A 21,868-nucleotide genomic window follows, 5' to 3' on the forward strand; every position below is an offset into this window, starting at 1 on the left:
GATGTCTGCGAGAAAGAGGTAGGGAGGTGTTAAGAACTAAAGGGTTGGTTAGTCTATAACCCAGGGCTTTAGAACAAAACACAGAACAAGGGTTGGTTTTATTTTTTGAATCTTTTTTACTATAAAACAAAGATAAAACACATCTCAACCCTGCAATCTACCAGCATGCCTTGTATCCTCAAGACGCATGCCAGACCATAAGACTACATAGCAAAGTCTTTATAAGCATTCGGTAGGGAGAAATAGAAAAAAGCAGGCTTTAGGGGACACATGGGCAAGCCTGCACACTAGAGGAGTCCCTGTCTTTTCAGATCCTCGTATGTCTTCTTATTCACAACATTTCCACTGGAATCTTCATATTCTTCCTAAAAGGGAAGGGGTACAGTTAGCTACATCTTCCTGGAGAACTGCTTGGAACCAGTTACCAGGGAGAGCTCTGGTCTGATCCCATGTCACATCCTCATACCCCGCAGTGAACTGGGGACCATCTTTTACCTCCCTTCCATGTAGTGAGGGAGCTGTGACACTATCTCCAATGCTACATTAGCACCCACCTCAGTATCAGGCTGCCATCGTTCTGATGCCTTCTGCAGTTTCAGCTTGGCCCACACTGCGGATGAGAAATGAGCAGCAATCAAAATTGACAGAGTATGGACTGGGCACATGGTTACAACAGACCCGCATGAGGATCTCCTCGGATGACCCTGTCTTAAGAGAATTTTGCTTGCCCCGAACTGGAATTTTGGCTCTGGACTATACTGCAGACCAAAGGCTCTTCTGCTGCAAAAATTTACCAGAATCTTATCTTTGCTGCAAAGGAAAAGTTGGGTCAAATATAACTAAAGGCCCTTAGAAGTGAAGTGAGAACTGATACTCTTGAAGGAAGAAGTTAATTTGGTACAATCTATGGGAATTATGAGAAACAGTAACTTTACTGTCTTATCAAAGTTCATTATAGAAGAGAAAGAGAACACCAGACATTGCCAAATATACTGAGAAGTCCGGTGCGTACAGTGAACAACCTTAGAAGAGAAAAAAGGAAGACAACCAACTAGACAACCAAATAGTCTAAAAGATGGCTCAGCAACACTGAAGACATGGATTTTGGTATTTCAATAACAAGTATCACACTGATGATGAAAAGGGAAAGACATCTATAGGAAGCACCATAGCTTCTGAGAGACAGGACAGAGACCATGAGGGAAAGAACTACTTGAATCTGTAGGAATGGTGTCCAGAAGGTGCACTCTTATCTCAAAGGGCTCACGGAGCAGATAAGCCAGGCCTGCCGCTGGAGGAAGAGGATGATGAACTATCAACAGGGATGGTGGGAAGGCATGACCGTTTGACCCCTACATGCTTCTACATTCCCATTAAGTAGAACACTCTCTAAACTTGACAAGATTAGAAGAAATACCATATAGAAAGTGTTGAAGCCAAAAATGAGTGAAGAAAAATGAATGAGAAAATAAATGAAAAAATGCTTAACTCCACACCTGGCATACAGGTACTCAATTAATCATCTTCCTTCCTTGCTAATTGCTTTAAATTAGCCAAAGTCTTAAAGCCCAGATAATATGCACATCACAGAGGAGTGGAGAATTCATCATGCACTATACGCCAGGGTACTAAAATACCGTGGCATAGAAATGCTCTCAGGATTTCCTTAATAAATAAATAAATAAATAAATAAATAAATAAAATGGCTGTAGGAAACTGAAGAAGTAAGGGAGATGTTACTCTTCAGAGGAATCTGAAAACAATTAGAAAAGAATGGGATCACCTCTGGCGCCAGCGTGGGTTCACTAAGAGTAAGCGAAGCAGACTAACTGAATTTCCTGTTTTTGCTGGGCTAGCTGACCCAATAAAAAGCCAGAAACAGAATATCCCAATTTTACCAAAGCAATTGGTCTCATAGGCAATGCCCCAAGATATTTAATCCTTTATGCTATTGTTTAAATCTCTTTCATCCCTAATGCTATTGTGGTGAACAACTTGCTGCTCTATTAGGTAGATTTATACCTAGTGAACAGTCAATGGTGACCAATGACCTAAACGGGGATCTCTGGCAGCAATTCCAAAAGGCTGTTTCTTAACTGTCTCTTGTTCTACTGTTAAAAAATTCTAAGTCTGAAACAGCTAACACAATGAATTTATACGGGGCACCTTTTATTTAAGTAAAAAAAAATCTTTAACTTAAGTGACCCCCCTCCTTCCTGGCTAAAAACTCCAAAAGAAAACGCTCAACAGACTGCTCTAAAACAAAGACAAACAAGTAAATTCAGTGCAACAGCTGTGCCAACAGTCTTCATTACTAATGGAAATGTCAACATGTCCCTATGAGAATTCAAATAGAATTAGATATAAGTATGAAATTTCGTGACTGCAAGAGCACTGAACAGCTGATAGGAGGAGAGAAGCACTTCTTTTCAGGTATATGTAAATCTTTAACACATCACTGATTACATAGTTAAGATGCAATGATACAATATATTCTAAAGGCAGAAATTCTGTATCTTACTGCATGGACCAAGATAAAACAGGACACAAAGAATTAAAAGATGCTAGATCAACCAGAATTAAAAGTACTCAAATAATTTCTCATTTCTTTTTTAAAACTTAGAAATAACACAAAAATACATTTCTAAATATAACACATCAATGGATAGTCCTAGATGGATGTAACTATCAATAGAATGACACACAATTCTAAAATGTCTGTATCAGAAATAAAGAAAACAAAGAGAAGCTCATTACTATAGACTTGAGTATGGAGTAAAGAAATTAGATCACAGAATATATTAACAGGAAAAAGGAAATACTTAAACTCAGAATAGAAACAAAGCACTTGATTTCCCACTCTGTCATAACAAATTAAAGTATTGTATGGGCTATGAGCTGAAGAATCTTCTCAGAGCAGTTCCTTTGTATCAAGAAGTAATCTCTAAATATAAAGTTTCAAATGACAGAGGAGAATGTAAAATATAATCCCATTCATTTTATGTCATAAATACGGTTTTATTTATTTTATTTATTTACTTTCCTTGAATGCATTTATTTTAAAATGGCAACTAGAAATTTTATTTTTTAAATATTTTATTTTATATAAGTCTTACATCATTTTTCATCTTTGCACAATGTATGCATTTTCATTATGGTTATATCCCCCATATTATTACACCCCCCCCCCATTTTGACTCTAGTCCTTCCTCTCCCCGCCCCAAATACGGTTTTAATCCCTAAACCTGACAAGTGTCTCAAAGGAATAAAGCACATCTTTTTTTTTTTTTTTAATATTTTGACAAAGTCTCTATTTTTTTATTATTATTTTTTAATTTATTTATACAAGCACTGGGTACAGTCAGAAGCGCGGGAGGGTGAGAGGATTCACCAGAGCCAGAGCGGGGAACAGAACAAGCAGACTGCCGAAATACACTGCTGAGGAGAGCAGCGGGCAGCAGGAGAGGTCTGCGCGCCATGTGGGACCCTCCTCCGGTGGCTGGGGAGCAGCTGGGGATCGAACCGGAGCTGCAGAGGCTGCAGGCAGCTTCGCAACCCAGCGCTCAACCGCTGCGCCACCGGGGAGGCCCTAAAGCACATCTTTTTTTATGAACACAAATACAAAACTTCTAAGCAGAATCTTAACAGAGCACATAATTGCATTAAAAGAATTATCACCCAAATATGAACTAATCCAGCAATTAATTTTGCCCAATACCTAGTAAGAGAAAAAGTGGTAAAAATGTTGTAATCTTTCCTTTTTGTACCATGATAATAAAATCACAAGCCAATCTTAAAATTAGTGTAGATGCACAAACATTGTTCCCTTTAAAAACTGCATTCAAATGAGCAATGACCTGCTTCTCTTTAACCAAAGACCTGAAGACGATGGTTGGGGTAACTATCTATGAAGAAAAATACATGTATCAAACAAAATTAAGAAAAATACCACCTTTGGGTACAAAGGGTTAAATCTCAGCACTATGAAGCTATCTGAAGCCACTGTGGCACAAGTTCGATCCCTGGACGGCCAGGGAGCTGACCCAGATGGCACAGCAGACCTCTCCTGTCTCACTCACTGCTCCCTCAGCAGCGTATTTCAGTCAATCCACCTGTTCCGCTCTCCACTCTGTCTGGTGAGTCCTCTCACTGCTGCATCCCCTGCACCCCCTCCTTGTATGCATAAACAAACTTAAAAAAAAAAAAAAAAAAACCTTCTTTTAAAAAATATGAAAACAGGGCCTCCCCGGTGGCGCAGCGGTTGAGCGCTGGGTTGCGAAACTGCGCGCGGCCTCTGCGGCGCCGGTTCGATCCCCGGCTGCTCCCCGGCCACCAGAGGAGGGTCCCACATGGCGTGCAGACCTCTCCTGCCGCCCGCTGCTCCCCTCAGCAGTGTACTTCGGTCCTTCTGCCTGCTCTGCTCCCCGCTCTGGCTCTGGTGAATTCTCTCACCCTCCCGCGCTTCTGACTGTACCCAGTGCATGTATAAACAAAACAAACAAACAAACCAGCAAACAAATAAATAAAGCATGCCTCTATAAAAAAAAAAAAAAAAATTAAAAAAAAAAAAATATGAAAACACACCTTTGTGCAGCTGGCATATTAGCCTAGAATGATGTGAATAAATCTCAGTTTCAGAAATAATAACTCACGCAAATTGTAGGGAACACGCTACACAAAAAATGGCGGTCTATTTATTAGTGGTATGCAGCTAGGAAATATACTGGGTTGTTAGAAAAGTCACGACAGGGCCCCCCGCCGTGGCGCAGTGGTTGAGCGCTGGGCTGCAAAGCTGCCTGCAGCCTCTGCAGTGCTAATTCGATCCCTGGCACTGGTGAGGGTCCCACATGGCACGCAGACCTCTCCTGCTGCGCCCGCTGCTCCCTTCAGCAGTATATTTCGTCAGTCTACCTGTTCTGCTCCCCGCTCTGGCTCTGGTGAATTCTCTCACCCTCCCGTGCTTCTGACTGTACCCAGTGCTTGTATAAATAAATAAACAAACAAACAAACAAATAAATCTTTAAAAAGTCACGACACATTTTTTGCTTAACATAGGAAAAATTACGTCATGACTTTTCCGACAACCCAATATCTGAAAATGATACTGCATTCAAAGTGTAGCATTATGACTGTATGAAATTTTGTTACTAAAAATTTCCTCCAAACAAAGTAAAGGACAAAAATTAAAAGTAAAAAAGCTAATTGGATAATCTGCAAAAAGGCACACAATCCTGACTGGAGGAACTGTAGGATCCTGACTCCTCATTGAGTAAGAGAGCATGGAGCTTTTTTCCAGAGGTCATTCCATGGCTCTGCAATGGAGGGGTTAAATCACCCCAGAATTGGAAGTCAGAGGAGTTATTGGACCAAGCAACTGAATAGTGTGATATGTACTGACATTGAGTGCCTGCAATTTAACAAGGGGAGTGGTTATAAATGTCCTTTCTTCTCAGTCTAACTAGCTGAAAGTGAAAACATGACAGAGAAAACTAGAAAGAAAAGAAAAAGCCTGCAAGAAAGATGCTAATGGCAGAAAAAGTTACCACTGTCAGGTAAACAGGAAGCTTGAGGCCCTTGGGAGCTTAAACAACACCTTCCTTGACATGTACTCCACGGAGCTTTCCACAAGAGGGTATTTTGCTCTCATGCTTGTATATCTGCTTTGTCCCTTCAGAAATAGGTTTATAAGACTATTTTCAACTTTTCCCTGTCAGTGGTGCTTAATGCATTAAAATCAATTCAGAAAAATATACACACACCCATTTGCTCAAAATCCTGCATACATGGGAGTCACAGATCCTGGTTAAAAGTCCTGTCCTCCTCAGCACAAGGCTCCTCCCAAAGGAGAAATAATTAGCACTGCTAACTCCTGCCTCTCAAAAATGTGGTAGCTGGGCCTCCCCGGTGGCGCAGCGGTTGAGCGCTGGGTTGCGAAACTGCGCGCGGCCTCTGCGGCGCCGGTTCGATCCCCGGCTGCTCCCCGGCCACCAGAGGAGGGTCCCACATGGCGCGTAGACCTCTCCTGCCGCCCGCTGCTCCCCTCAGCAGTGTACTTCGGTCCTTCTGCCTGCTCTGCTCCCCGCTCTGGCTCTGGTGAATTCTCTCACCCTCCCGCGCTTCTGACTGTACCCAGTGCATGTATAAACAAAACAAACAAACAAACCAGCAAACAAATAAATAAAGCATGCCTCTATAAAAAAAAAAAAAAAAAAAAATGTGGTAGCTGTGTGACTATGGCAGCTTTTACATACTGCAATCTGCTGCCTCAGGCCTGGTCTGGCGAGGAAGAAATGTAACTTACAGGAGACGGCATCTTCAATCTGTGTCACATTGGCAAAGTGGGCAGTGTTTGGGATGCCCAAACACCGCATGCCATGAGCATGACGCCATTCCTGGGAAAAGAGAGAGAACAACATGAAATGGAACAGCTGAATATAGAATACTAACTCCTTTCTGTTCATAAGCCCTATCCTGCCTCAAAGAATGCCATAAAGGCAGTGTTCCTTCTGTGGTTCACGTCTGTACAAAAACCTAGCAGTGACTGACAAGGGAGATTTCAAAGCAGTATTGCACTGGGTTGATTTCTAAAACCTAAACTTCAGAGCTAGCAGTCTTTCAGACAAAATCTGTGTTAAGACCACAGGAATACCACACCTAACCCGTCACCTCTGTGCAACATGAGCAATGGTTACTGATGACAGGCCAGGGTCATCCTTGGGAGTAAAGGAGAAGACTGTTTATCAGGTAAAAACAAGGATGTGAAAGGAACAGGGAGAGATGCTGACGTCATTACAGTTTTGGCTCGGGGATGACAAATGACTTGGGCTTTATCGGGGTGCCAATTCCAATTCACTGGAGGTGATGCTGAGAAAGATTTGGAGACTACTGAGGGGCTTGGCAGAAAAGACCCAGGGTCAACTAGTAGTATGTGTGTTTGAGGGAATGAAAGACTACTTAAGAAATCTTCCATACTTGGCCTAGTTTTTTTCTGTACAATTTCCTTACAAGTATTAAGAACCAGAAGTAGGGGGACGTCCTTGGTGGCTCAGGGGTTAAAGTAAATACAGCGCTATCAAGCTATCAGCAGACACTGCAGCATGAGTCCAATCCCTGGCCAGGGAGCTGACCCACATGGCACAGCAGACCTCTCCTGTCTTGCCTGCAATTCCCATCAGCCATCTATCTCAGCAGATCCGCCTCTTCTGCTCCCCACTCAGTCTCTGATGAATCCTCTCACCCCCCCTGCACCTCTGGCCTACACCCCAGTTCTTGGCATAAAATAAATAAATCTTTAAAAAAAAAAAAAGAACTAGAGGAAGGAAATAAAACAAAGGTGAATCCATTTACTGGAGTCACCTAAATAAAACCTTGCCTCAAGAATACCTCGATAAATGTTAACCCCTTAATTTATTTTTCGTAAAGAGGAAACGGACCATTTAAGACCCAAAGGAGGAGGCAGTCGATTCCATCTAGCAATGGGGTGTAGAAATGACCATCGAGTTAGAGGTTGATCTACGATGCTGGCAGAAAGACAAGGGAGAGAAGTACAAGAACAAGCTAAGAAAAAACTGAAATGAAGTTCAAACTTCAGAGCCGTAGAATGCTTCCAGAAATTTTCCAGGTACTATTTAAGGCTAGCACTGGCAAATTCCATGGGCTGGATTTTAGATTTGCTCCTTCTCTGATTCTCTTAAGCTTTGGACATCAGTGATCCTCTCGGGTCACCCCTATCCTTGTTTCTAAAAGCTTCCTGTGTCAAAAGTCCATTTTCAGGGGGAAGTGGTGCTGGATCCCTTACAGCAAAGTGCCGCTGGAAGGCCTTGGGTCCTCGGTAGGTATAGTTTCCACAAATCTCACAGTTGTAGTTGATATTTAGGCCATGGAGCTTATACAGCCAGTAGGGAATGGGCTAGGAGAAACAAGACAACAATATGAGAGTGGTGTCTACTGAGATCTTCTGTTTACAGAACGGGAAGTGGGGAAACAGCTGGAGGTGTTGGGACTTACCTTGCCATCCCAGCCAAGGGGCAGGTTTTTGGGGTTGTAAATGATCTCATTTTCTTCATCTTCACTCTCACTCTCACTGATCTGCTCTTCCTCCTCTTCTTCTCGTTCTTCTCCCGTCCTAGCCTGCTTGCGCTGAACATTTTCATGAGTGAGATGTCGCTGTTCCTAAAGCAAGTACATAAATGCAAAAGGAAGTCAGAGAAAAGTTGGGCAGAACAGGAAGGAAAATTACCTACTTTCCTAGAATTCTTGTTGACCCCTCACTTCCAAAGACAAGGTTTTCTTTCTTGCAGTACAGAGGGGAAACCCTGCTCTCACATCAGAACTCCTTAAGAGCAGGTCCTCCCTGATCCCAAAGGAAAAAAGTCAGTCACCTGCCTAAATTACTCTTTTTTTTTTTTTTTAAATAGAGGCATGCTTTATTTATTTATTTATTTGTTTGTTTTGTCTATACATGCACTGGGTACAGTCAGAAGCGTGGGAGGGTGAGAGAATTCACCAGAGCCAGAGCGGGGAGCAGAGCAGGCAGAAGGACCGAAGTACACTGCTGAGGGGAGCAGTGGGCGGCAGGAGAGGTCTGCGCGCCATGTGGGACCCTCCTCGGGTGGCCGGGGAGCAGCCGGGGATCGAACCGGCGCCGCAGAGGCTGCGGGCAGCTTCGCAACCCAGCGCTCAACCGCTACGCCACCGGGGAGGCCCCTAAATTACTCTTTGATGCCACAGACTATCACAGAATAAGACAACAGTCCTTTTTCTTTTGGCCCTGAAGTATTTTCTGAACCAGTCCTTCTCCCCGCTTCCTATGTTGCTGCCCACATCAAGACAACAACCTTCTAACTTTCCCTGAGTGCCTCCTCACTCTAGCCCAACCTCCATTATGGTTCCTGATTTACCTTTTAACAAAACCCAATCTAGTGTTACACTCTGCTTTAGAACTTCTATCGGCTTCTTTCTGTTAAGGCAGAAAAAACCAAATTTTCAAATTTTTTCTCTGACCATTCCCTTATAAAGCACTCTCCACGCAATTATTATTTATTGAACATTTAATTTTCTTTCATAGTATTTTACCTTCGTGCTCAGGGCTTCCTCTTCCTGCAACAATTTTTGTCCTTTCTATTTAGAGATATCAGTCTCAACATATTATATTAAACTGTAATTATCTGTCTCCTCTAATCATAGTGATTTCTTCAAGGGCCAAAGAGGCTGTGTCATAGTCACTATTGTAGTCAAAGATTTAGCACAATGTCTGGAAACCAATGGACATGAATACATGGCAGAATAATGGTGAAGTCACGGTATATGAGAGCACCTTCTGGCTGGAAGTCCTGAGAATGGTGCCACCTTCTGGCAGAGAAAGCACAATGCTCTCAGAGGAGAGAGTAGTGGGTATATTTCATGTCAAGGCACAAGTGAGTCTTCAGGAAACCAGCCACTCAAACTGCCGCCAACACTAGCACAGCCCAAGTTCACTTTGGAGAATAAGTATAGCTGGCTTCCGTTTACTGAATGCAGTTACAATAAAGAACCAAGGGAACACCAGATGACTCCAGTTTCAAAGCCATTATATTTGTGGTTCTCAAGTAAAGGCAGACTGAAAATGCCCAAGACAACTGAAAAAGATAGGTAAACAAGCTATCTGAACCAGAGACAGCTGCTTAAAACACCATCTCAACCTCTGTAAAGGGAGAGGTTCTGAGAACAGACACCATCACAAAGGCTGGTTTTCTGCCTTTCCCCAAGACACCAACTATCCTCTGGATAAACGCTCGGCCCTTTCTTTACCTTTTCTTTTTTGAAAGAAAATTAAGTTTCCTCCTTTCCTCCCCTGTTTTTTCTTGGAAATAAGCATCCTGGTCAGGTTAGGCCAGGTTAGGGAAACCCTCAACTCACCCTTCAGCTCCTTGAAAGACTACTGAAGTTGCTGTGCGTAGTTGGCTTGGTATCACTAACACTAACCCTATGGTATTTCTCACCATCTTGTGAATATACAAGTGATTCCTTTTTACAATTAGTCATCCATAAAAAGCTGTTGACTACTCTTATTTATTTTTAAGGATCTGCTTTTTGGGTTCCCCCTGGGTATATTCTAGCACTCATGCAAAGTATTCTGGATACAGAATACACTGAGAGCAGAGTCTATTCTCCCTGGCCTCAAAGAAATTAGGCAACTTGGGACTATCACCTAACAATGACCACAGTAGAACAAAACAGGAACTTACTAAAAGGGCCAAGGACGTGAGAAAACTCTATTTTCTGCCGAACTAGTTTAACATCTATCCATCCCTCGATTGTAAAAAAATATCCTACAAGTTCCTATTTCTCTGACTCCCACACCTTGCAATGTTTACAGCCCTCAGCAAAGTCAGTTACTTACCCCAAGAATCTCAACATATTCATAGATCTGGGCTTCTAGGAAAGCAATGTCTTTGTTCCTCTCAGTGTCTCTGAGAATAAGAAACAACCATATCACTCAGGGGTTCTTTTACCCAGTGGCTTCAAGCATTTATTCCAAGGTGCACCGCACATCGCAAGCAGTGAGAAGTTCGCTGCCGTGGAAGCAAATGCTCTGATCGGGTCAGGACTTGCCCACCAAAGTACTGAGATTACGTCTTGGAATTAGCAGAAGCAGCTACCTCTGTGAGTTCATTCTAGAAGGTGAAAGACACACTGAGACATTTAAATCCCATGCTATGATCTACAAAGGTAACGTGGTATAGAAGAATAAGCTCTAGGACCCATCAATCTGGGCCCAAATTCTAAGGCTGCTACTTAGTAACTGTGAGATAGTGGGTACATCCTGTAACTTTTGAGTACTTATCTGAAAAAAGAAAACAGGATAACTACTTTTCAGAATTATTTTGAGAATTAGAAAAAACACAAAGAAATACCCTGTAGAAGCACATGGCTCACGAATAGATTCAACTATCATTACTGAAAATAAGCTTAGAAAAGTACTTTTTGAATCTACTTCAGTCTTTCAGTCTTTATCACCTTCTGAGTCACAAAGGTCCTTGGAGCACTGTTTCAACAGTAGAAACCTTGCCCACTCTAAGTCACTTGAGTGCAGATGGTGCTTGGTTGAAAATAGCACTAACACTGCCAGCAGCAGAGGAAAAGCACAGGCTGGATCTCTGAACCAATAGTGGTGATAAAATAGGTTTTAAAATCTCTGTTGTGGTAACATCCTCCTTGGGGATAAGATTTTAAAAATACAGGCAGAGGTGGCACTCCAATCACTCACCGCTTAGTACCCTTTGATTTGGGGTTTTTGGCAAATAGGGACGTGTCCAGTGACTCCAGCGACTTCCCTTTCGTGCTGAACAGTCTCTGGGCTCGCTCTTCTAGGGTCCTGAGGAGACAGGACATCAGGGGTACTTTACCCACAGGCTTGCTTATTTTTGCAATATCAGATAACAGAAAGAATGGAATCAGAGCCACTTAGAAGTTTGTGCAAACACACAGTAAATGACATAGTTCTGATAGAAAAACAAGTCTCTTACCCCCCGCACTTCAGGCCCAATGCTAAAAGTGCAGATTTCAATCTGTCCAGTCCCAGGGAGGCCAACTCCTAGTTTAAAAAAAAAAAAAAAAGGTTATAATTTTATATAAATAGATTCTGAGAAACAACAAATGTTCAAACTTAGGAATTTGCAGGCTGGTGTGGGGGTGTTCCTGAAGTTGCGGCAAGGCCACACGTTCCACAGCCAATCTCCTACCAGTAAGCTCAAACTTTCCAAAGAACTGACTCTGTGTCAACATTACCATACTGGTAGTGTTCCATTACCTCCACTAGAGCTTGACAGTTATAATTATTTCAGTTCTCAAAGTAGTTGGATAAGTTTTACTCTTCAAAAAACCCTTTCCATATTCTTTCTAGATATTTGGTCCCAGGAACCAGTGTCTTATTATAATGTCTTATTATAATATGTCCATGACATTAAAAACAGGAGACTGAGTGAGTGGTTCCTCCAAGGAGGCAACAAGGAAGACTGCCAACTGCAGTGGCTACAGAAAACATACCTCCCAAGAGGAGAATGCAGAGAGGTCAAGATGGGCTCCAGCATGGGTCAGGGCACTGCTCGTCTCTTTCTGGCAAGAAGAACAGTCTATTAAGATCCAGGATAAGAACAAAGACAAGGGAGCCATTTCAATTATCTAGTGCTCATTGATCCCTTTCTTATATACATGTATGAGTAAGACTCAAATCCCTATAGAAGCAGACCAAAAATACAAATGGTCCACTCCTCCTCCAGAGTTAAGGGAAACTCAAGTTTGTCCCCAGAAGTGAAAGCAGAGAGACTGGTTGCACATAATCTATCGGCTTTGGGCCAGTAGGAACCACACAACAGTAATGACAGGGCTGGTGAATATATGGTACCAGCCAGCCCTGACAAATATTATTCCAAAGTACACATGTGGCAGAGAACATCTCATGGCCACAACTGATACCAAGGGATGGGATTCTAATGCCCTAAAGCAGAGACTCGAGATTAAAGTAAACTAATTAGGCCAGTTCCCTTGTTCTTCATCCATCAGCCCACTGAAAGCTCACCGGCCATCCAGGAAAGGTACCATTCTCCCACTTCTTCTCAAATTCAGTCTGAATCTTTCCAAAAAGTTCATTCTGATCTTGCAGAGGTTTGACTCTATCTGTATAATCCTGAAGGTACTCAAGCAGCATCTCCAGATATCTAGGGGAACACGAATACATGGAAAGCAAAGGAGTTTTTTATTTTTTGCTACACTGTCATGCCCTGTAAAATAAAATTTTATTACTACCAGTTTATAAAAGTAACACTAATTTTATTTATTTTATTTTATTTTTTTTAACACTAATTTTATTTTTTTTCTTTCTTTTTTTAAATTTTTTTTCAAAGAGGCATGTATTTTTACTTATTTATTTGTTTGTTTATTTGTTTTGTTTTGTTTATACATGCACTGGGTACAGTCAGAAGCGCGGGAGGGTGAGAGAATTCACCAGAGCCAGAGCGGGGAGCAGAGCAGGCAGAAGGACCGAAGCACACTGTTGAGGGGAGCAGCGGGCGGCAGGAGAGGTGTGCACGCCATGTGGGACCCTCCTCCGGTGGCCAGGAAGCAGCCGGGGATCGAACCGGCACCACAGAGGCCACAGGGAGCTTCGCAACCCAGTGCTCAACCGCTGCGCCAGCGGGGAGGCCCAGTAACACTAATTTTAAAAGTGAGCTTACTGCTAACTTCCCCCCAAACATTTCATCTTGATTCTAATTTTTCCTACTCCCTTTCATTTTCATATTACAATTCTAAATACTAAAGTCTTAATTCATAAAAAGTTACTCTTAATTAACCTGACATATAGGATTACTGGTAAAAAGAAAACGAATGCAGATCATTAACAGGGACCTACTAACATAAACAAAACTTTCCATGTATACCTCAGACCCATGCATCTTACGACTCAGTCACAATTTCAAAGTTTAATTTTTTCCCATTTAACTCAAAGACACAGGTGCCTCTAGATGGGAAACTTCCTTCTACAATGAGATAAAATAAGATCACAAATGTGCCCATAATCACATTCTTCCCTTCGCCAGAGTATTACCAATGTTTTAAAGCCAGGTCATTCAAAACCCTTATCTACCATTAAACCTGGAAGTTCCTCACATATCCCTTTCAGGCAACACAAGTCAAAACTCTGCCCTCAAACCTTCACATTAAATAATCTTCTAATCAAATCCAGTAAAAGCCTAGAAACTAATATGGCCTACCTCTTATATTCTGCATTCTTCCTTTCTTTAGGAATGTCAAATAACTGGTCAAAGATGGATAGGTATGTGATATAATCCAGCTTCTAGAAAGAGAAATGACAAAGAGATTCATTTAGGTGTTTGTACCAAATTACATTATACTCTCCAGGGAAGAAGGCAGATGGGGTATGGGCCCATATGGTCTGAGGGAGGGTGGAAATACAAAAACAAGAAACCCCAGAAAACTTGATCAAACCAACAGAAAAGGTAGAAACATTATTAAAAAAAAAAATACCTAAATTTTGCTAATTGTCCAAGCAAAAACAAAAACCCAGGATACACTCTTCAATAAATGAGATAAAAATTGGGTATTGTCTAACAAAGTTGTATGGCCTGGTTCATTTTAGTCTTTTCCTTTCCCATCACTTAATTCCCACACTAACTGGGGAGTTAATTCCACTGAACTGACATATAATTAACTCTGTAAAATAAAGATCCAATTAATAAACAGTAAACTAAAAGAAACATTTCCAGAACATTTACTAGTGACAGGCACATTGCTAAAGAGTCTGACACCTATTATATCCTAAAACCAGGTCCTGGAAGGTACCATTCGTTCACGCATTAATCACTTATTGAGCATCTTTGGACCAAGAACATGGATACACGTGAGAACAAGACAGACACAGACCTGCCCTCTTGGAACTTAAATTTTACTGACTAAATTTTTGGGACCTGTGACCTTTCTGAGATTGTCACATTAAACTCACCTGTTGGGATAAATTATTCTTAATGTCCTTTACTGACATTCTTATTGTCCATAAAAACCACTAAACAGTCCTTTACTGGCCGACAGCATACTTTTGTGTTGTCCATGTACCAGTACTATGTGCCAAACACAGGAGCTCCATATGGATTCTGAACTAATTTTTTTTTTGCTTTTACAAAAGCAAAATAGACTTGGTGTATTAATAAGCAAAATAAAGCCTATAAATAAAATACACTTGTGTTCACTGTAGAAACCTAATTTTATTTCTGAATATTGTTTTATTCTAAGAAAGCACATCACCTCTTTAATATTTAAGCCATGGTTACAAAACACAAGAAGGCATTCTAGTTGCTTCATGTCTAGCAGCCCCAGTCAAGTGTGCTGACTCTCTCCTAGAATCAGAACCACTTTACCCTTCCCCTACATCTCACCTCAGAGGCTTTCAGGTTAATGTATTTGAGGTAACAATCATGGAGATCAAGGTAACGACCATAACCCTCTTCATCTGTGAACTCCACCAAATCTGAAGGAATCAGAGAGAGATAATTCATATGCAAAAGACCACTTTCTTGGAGTTGGCTTTTCCAATGGAATGCTAATTCCCAGTTTCCTAAAGCAGACCTTTTCCCTGATGTCCTCCCTAAGTTCACAAAGTGAACATATTTCAGCTATGCAGGCCAGTGATTTTGAGCTAGGTTAGCACAGAATGAATGATTTGTTCAAGGTCAATTTAGAATGTCAATCTAGACCATAAACCAACAAAGAAAAACCCAGAACAACCAGGCTATAAATTTCTGTGGGGCCTTGTTTTCTAGGATTATGAGGGCAAACCTGATTCTGTCATTCATCTGTCCTTTTGCTAGTGCTGGATAAAAATGCTAAATTCCACTTACTTTGTGCCTCTTCACTTGGATTCTCCCGAGCCTTCAGGAGCTCCTCAAATTCCACTGACATTGGCACACAAATCTGAGGGGAAAAAAGAGAAAATTCATGTGGATTTTTCAACAAATAAGTTGCAATATCATACAAATGAGCTGGACATCTAAAGCATTATTTGGCCTTGACTTTTTATTAGGGGCCTATTACTATTCTCCATTTACCTTGCTTCTATTCCTTATTTTGTATTGACTAAAAATCGCTAAAATAACACAGTAACAAAAACAAAATTAAACTGTAAAGTTCCCTCTTTATTTTCCTGCCAACAGATAAGCATTGTTAACAGATCTTTTTAAATGCCAGCCATTCCCACTTTTATGCACATTAGAATCACTTGGGAGAGCATTAAAAATCCTGCACCTGGGGCCTCCCTGGTGGCGGAAGGGGTTAAGACGCAGCACTATGAAGCTATCCACAGCCACTGCAGCATGAGTTCGATCCCTGGCCAGGGAGGTGACCAACATGGCACAGCAGACCTCTCCTGTCTCACCTGCTGCTCCCCTCAGCAGTGTATTTCAGTACATCTGCCTTTTCTGTTCCCCACTCTGTCTCCGGTGTATCCTCTCACCCACCACATCTCTGGCCTGCACGCCAGCTCTCGTATGCATAAATAAATAAATCCTTAAAAAAAAAAAAAAAAAATCCTGCACCTGATACCATTAAATGGGCGGCAAGGGAGGAGGCAAATAGCGGTACTATTAAAAATCCCGAGTGGCTCAAATCTGCAGCACAATTTGGAAACCAGGTGTAGGGTAAAGAAAATGTCAGGCTTTTCTGCCCTTCTGCCATCAGGATAGATGATGGATCCTTGTCCTGAATGCATGCCTGATGGCGGGCACGTGGAATAGGGTGTGGGCATAAGTAGATGGGATTCAGCTGAGTTAAGACTGTGCTTTTAAGGGTGGCGTCACGGGGACGCCAGCAGCAGCAGCAGCAGCAGCAGCAGCAGCAGCAGCAGCAGCAGCAGCAGCAGCAGCAGCCGCCGAAGCAGAAGCTGAGAAGCAGCAGAACGAACGCTAGAGAGCCCAGATAGAGTGAAGACTTGCTGGGGGCTGGGAGGCCTACCAGCCTCCCAGCCCCCCAGCCAGCACCCCTGCCTGCCATATGCCTGGTGAACCCCAAATAAAAAACCTGCAAAACTACTGAGGACTCTGGCTCCTCCCCTGGTCTGCATGGGATCAGAAAACCTGCACAGTGTCCTGTCCTGCCATTACACCAGGCCATATATATTTAAGTGCATTTATACAAGCACTTGCGGTTGTACTCAAGGTTATCTTTTCACATAATCGCTTACCTTTTTTTCACTTCATGTAACTTGGGTATCCTTCCAATCATTTAGTGTACTATTTATCCTCACCACCTTTCTACTAGGGCAGGAAAAGGTTCACACACCAGAATAATGCTTGTTTTTGCTCTTGGTTAGCAAAAGTCTTCATATTCTCCTCTTCAAGAGGGTTGGGGAGAGTATGTAGGTATCCTGAATGCACCTTCATCTATCGCCACATAAATAAACACTTTCTTCTGATAATGATGAAAAAGCTCTTCCTTTTTGATCTGCAACTTGGTTCATGGCTTCAACCATCAAGTACATGGGATCATTTTCTAATTTAAATCATGAGCATTTACGTCTTCTCTAAGTCCTAGTCTCCAAACTTTAACTGCTCATGAAACACGTCTACCTAGATATAATTCACCTGAAAATCTATATTTATATAAAATTTGTTCTCCACTGCAAATGGGTTACTTCTTTCTTCATTTTTGTTTATCAGAGGGAACAAACAACTTTCCAGTTACACACAGTCATGAAGGCTCAGAGTAATCTATGCTCCATCCTCTCCACTTCTTTAGTCACGCCTTGCTCCCCATTCCTCTATAATTCCTCTGGTCAGCCATGAATGACAATTAACAGGTTTGAGATAATTAAGACAATTCCTGCTCTTTACAACCTTACAATATAGTGGAGCAAATGCTCATTGTCATAATAAGATATGATCATAACGAAAGTAAAGATTAATGGGGAGAGACCACAAGAGATATTTTATGAAAGAGTTATTTCTGAGCTGAATCCTGAAGATATAATCTAGGGGTCACTAGAAGTGAGCAAAAAAGCCTCTTTTTGTTAGCTATATCCACCAGATTGCAGATTTCAAGAGGAGCAAAACAGCTGGGGGTAGGGAGCAGGTGGGTAAAACCCATGAAAGATAAAAAGGAAAGCAAGATTGGCAGAGACAGCCTAGACTATGATGCGGATAGGACAAAATCTTGACCAACCCAATGGGGAACTCTGGAACAAAAATTACTTATTAAAGGAGTTTCACACTGAACAGAAAATAGCCAGGTCCCAGTGTTCTCAGTCACTGGCCAGGCGAGTATGGCTTCGGCTTAACACTGAGGGGGATTGTGAAATCACTGGACTCTAAGCTGTCTTACAGCAAAATGATAAGTTCTTTTTTGAATAGACATGTGAGTAGCACATCTCCAATTTCCTTAGACCTTCAGCATGCTCTGTGGGTAGGTTTGGAGAAAGTACTTTCTGAGACCATACCTCATTTGGGTGCTTCCGGTGGAATTCCTTTATTTGCTTGAGTCTATTATAGAATTCAGCAAACTCATTGGGCCCTGAAATGGCATTGAGTTCCTCCTTTCGTAATCTGCAATTTCAAGAAAAATCCAAAGAACACAGAGGATTAAGTCTATTCTTTAACCATGACACCCCAGAAGAATTAACTTGTGGACTAGCTATATCGGTCACTTACCCATCCTTGTCATCATACAAATCCCTCAGGTTCCCACTGACTTCCATATACCTCTGAAAGGCAAAGACAAACCCATCAGAATGAAATAATCTATATAAACAGGGCTAAGCAACTGAGAAGGGCTCTATATTCAAAGTCCAGGGAAACCTCACGAGATGTGATGTTGAAAGTTCCTGGCTTTCTGGTACCTGCAACAGAAAGCACTGGTTCCTGGTTAGTTTTCAAAATAGGCCAGTTTGAATACTACCTAAGTGATATTCTGCATGAGGGCAGAATGCCTATATCTACAGGCTACTGATGCTTAACTTTTCCTCAGAGTCATATAAGGCGTCCCCCTTTGCTAAGTAGCAATTCTCACCTAAGACCCTCAAAGATGAAAGGGGTGGTCCGAGATGATTTTCACTACTTCAAAAACACTTGACTGAGGAACACACAGGCTAAATAAAACATCACACAGGTTCCTTTGGATTCAAACTCAGGATGGTACAAGTACATAGTCCCTCCCCCAAAATTTGTGGAACCAGATGTTTCAGAATTTAGAAAGGTGCTATATATTCTCTAACATCCCTTCAACTACTTCAAAACAATATTCCGTGAGGCAAATACTAATATACAACATTCTCTTTGGGGGAGATAGGACTTGAGTCATTGACTCCTCATAACTTCTTGGCACACACCTGGGATGCAGGATGCTGTAAGTGGGGGAGTCTTCAGAGGAATGAATGAATGAGTCCCCCATTCAGAGAAGCGAGGAGGGGCAATCGAGCACCCTCAGGTTTGGCAGTCGCGTGGCCATCTCCAGGCAGACAACCCACCGCTGGCCAACTATTTACCTTTGCCCAAGCTTTCATGTTCAGACCCCGCACCCCGCCTCCCTTTCTTTTCCAGTTCATCCCGACACAAAGAGAAACGGACAGCGGGGCACTCACATCTTGCATGGCTCTCGTGCGGTGGTCAGAATTGATCTGGTCCCGGAGCTGTAGAAAGACAAACGGTAACACAGGCGCCGTCAGTAGGAGTTTTGGAGTGGGAAAGGCCGCCCGAGGGCGGGGCTTACAGCTCGGGGAAGAAGAGGCGCCTCGGGGCGCAGTGCCGGGAGGAAGCTACCACTGCCTGAGCTCCAAGAGGGAGCCCCGGGACGGGCTGGGGCGGGGCCCGGGAAGGGTCCGAGCGCCAAAGAAAACTCTCAGCGGTTCCACACACCCGGAGAGCGGCCCAGCGTCAGATGGAGCGCCTACCCAGGCCCACTCACCGTGGACTTCTTAGTGAGCATCTCTTTGGCCATGACGTCCATGAGCCGTTCCTTCTCCTCATGATACCGCCGCTGCTGCTCCAGAATTGTCTCCATTTTATCTTCGCCGCCTGAACTCAATTCAGACCACCGCCACAGCCGGAAACAACTCCTGCCGCCTCGCGCGCCCACGTCCCCACGCTGCGCATCCGGCCGCACCAAAGTTCCGCAAGCACCGGAAGCGCCTCGGGGACGCGAGGAAAATGAGCACCACAACCAGATTCCCGGCTATGCTGGCGAAATGGCAACAGTGCCCCCTGCTGGCCGGAGGGGTAGTGGCGGTAGGCCGAGCGGTTTGCAGGTGCCTCTAGGGGGCATGCAGAAATCCCTCCAGGAACCTGAAGTTAAGCTTCTTGGGGCTTGGGGGGGGGAGGGGTGGGCAGGCGTGGACACTGTATGGGCTGAGGGATGGTTGACGATCATAGATGGGAACCGGAGGATCGGAAACGGAGTCCCCTTCTGTCAGTGTGACCTCTAACATTTTATCCTTTTCGGAATCTTGGTGTCCTTGGTAGTAAAATGGGGATCGATGATAACAGTTTTTTGTTTTAAAGAAATTCACATGTGTGAGTAATCTCATTGTCTCGCAGCAGGGGACTGGCTAAATAAAGTATGGTACATGCACTCAGTGAATGCTCTACAGCAGCTTTAAAACATGTCAATCTCTTCATACATTCAAAACGTTATTCAGGGCCTCCGTGGTGCTGCAAGGGGTTAAGCACCACACTGTGAAGCAATTTGCAGCCTCTGCAGCACGGGTTCGATCCCTGGCCGGCCAGGGAGCAACCCACATGGTGCAGCAGGCCTCTCCTGACTCGCCCACTACTCCCCTCAGCAGTGTACTTCGGTTGATCTACCTGTTCTGTACCCCACTCTGTCTCTGGTGAATCCTCTCACCCACCGCACCTCTGGCCTATACCCCAGTTCTTGTATGCATAAATAAATATATCTTTAAAAAATATTCATAATGAGCAAAAACTGGACACAAACCTAAAATCCATTAACTGGTAAGCAGGTAAACAAAATGTGGTATGTCCATACAATAGACAATAACTTAGCTGTAAGGAATTCTATAGTATGGACAAACCATGAAAAGATCATGCTAAACAAAAAAGCCAAACACAAAAAATGACATAGTGAAATGTCCAGAAAGGTAAATCAATGGAGACAGAAAGTAGATGAGTGGTTGCCTGTGGCCAGAGCTGAGATTGAAAGTGACTGCAAAATGGGTACAAGAGTCTTTTTGAGGGTGATGGAAACATTCTAAAATTGGATGGTGGTGATAGTTGCTAAAATTAATCAAGTTGGTGGACCTCCCCGGTGGCGCAGCGGTTGAGCGCTGGGTTGCGAAGCTGCCCGCGGCCTCTGCGGCGCCGGTTTGATCCCCGGCTGCTCCCCGGCCACCGGAGGAGGGTCCCACATGGCGCGCAGACCTCTCCTGCCGCCCGCTGCTCCCCTCAGCAGTGTACTTCGGTCCTTCTGCCTGCTCTGCTCCCCGCTCTGGCTCTGGTGAATTCTCTCACCCTCCCGTGCTTCTGACTGTACCCAGTGCATGTATAAACAAAACAAACAAACAAATAAAATAAATAAATAAAAACATGCCTCTATATAAAAAAAAAAATTAATCAAGTTGGAGGCTTCCCTAGTAGCATAGGGGTTGTGCTATCAAGCTATCGCCAGCCACTGCAACTGAGTTCTATCCCCAGCCAGGGATCTGACCCACATGGTACAGTAGACCTCTCCTGTCTCTCCTGCTGCTCCCCTCAGCAGTGTATTTCAGTACCTCTACCTGTTCTGCTTCCCACTCTGTCTCTGGTGACTCCTCTCACCCCCCCCCCACACCTCTGGCCTGCACCCAAGTTTTTGTATGTGTAAATAAATAAATCTTTTTTAAAAATAAATCAAGTTGCACACTCAAGATGGGTGAATCTTCTGGTGTGTAACTCATACCTCAATAAAGCTGGTAAAAAGTCTGTATGAACTTGGCCGGAGGCAAGGTTTGAGATCTACCACATTTTCTTGAGCATATGATAACATCAAATATAACTTATTATTTATGCTCCACTAAGAAAGAAAAAAATTACCAATTAAAAGGTATCTCCTTCAGGGGCCTCCCTGGTAGCCTAGAGATTAAGTCTCAGTGCTATCACCATGATGGCCTGAGTTTGATCCTGGCCAGGGAGCTAACCCACATATGGAGCAGCAGACCTCTCCTGTCTCACCCGCTGCTCCCCTCAGCAGCATATTTCAGTAGATCTGCCTGTTCTGCTCCCCACTCTGTGTCTGGTGAATCCTGTTACCCTCTGTATCTCTGGCCTACACCTCAGTTCTTCTATGCAAAAATAAAGTAATAAATCTTAAAAAAAAAAAAAAAGGGTCACACCTC

The 21,868-nt window shown here is 43.1% G+C and overlaps 1 protein-coding gene across 2 annotated transcripts; it reads right to left on the reverse strand.

Annotated features, from left to right (window-relative positions):
- Positions 1-287: 287 nt before the first annotated feature.
- Positions 288-19,539, reverse strand: SF3A3 (splicing factor 3a subunit 3; the record flags this gene model as incomplete). Of its 2 annotated transcripts, XM_084243577.1 has the most annotated exons (17): positions 288-365; positions 555-610; positions 6,302-6,392; positions 7,799-7,909; positions 8,008-8,172; positions 10,382-10,451; positions 11,249-11,356; positions 11,508-11,575; positions 12,028-12,096; positions 12,560-12,698; positions 13,752-13,834; positions 14,931-15,022; positions 15,393-15,465; positions 17,981-18,086; positions 18,192-18,244; positions 19,121-19,168; positions 19,444-19,539. In XM_084243577.1, the coding sequence occupies 17 exons, from the start codon at positions 19,537-19,539 to the stop codon at positions 288-290; spliced, it is 1,506 nt and encodes a 501-aa protein (XP_084099703.1). The 2 variants fall into 2 exon arrangements, with proteins under 2 accessions (XP_084099703.1, XP_084099704.1); XM_084243578.1 differs by lacking the exons at positions 17,981-18,086; positions 18,192-18,244.
- Positions 19,540-21,868: the final 2,329 nt, after the last annotated feature.

This window comes from Talpa europaea, assembly GCF_964194135.1.
Source record: "Talpa europaea genome assembly, chromosome: 9".
Taxonomy (NCBI): domain Eukaryota; kingdom Metazoa; phylum Chordata; class Mammalia; order Eulipotyphla; family Talpidae; genus Talpa; species Talpa europaea.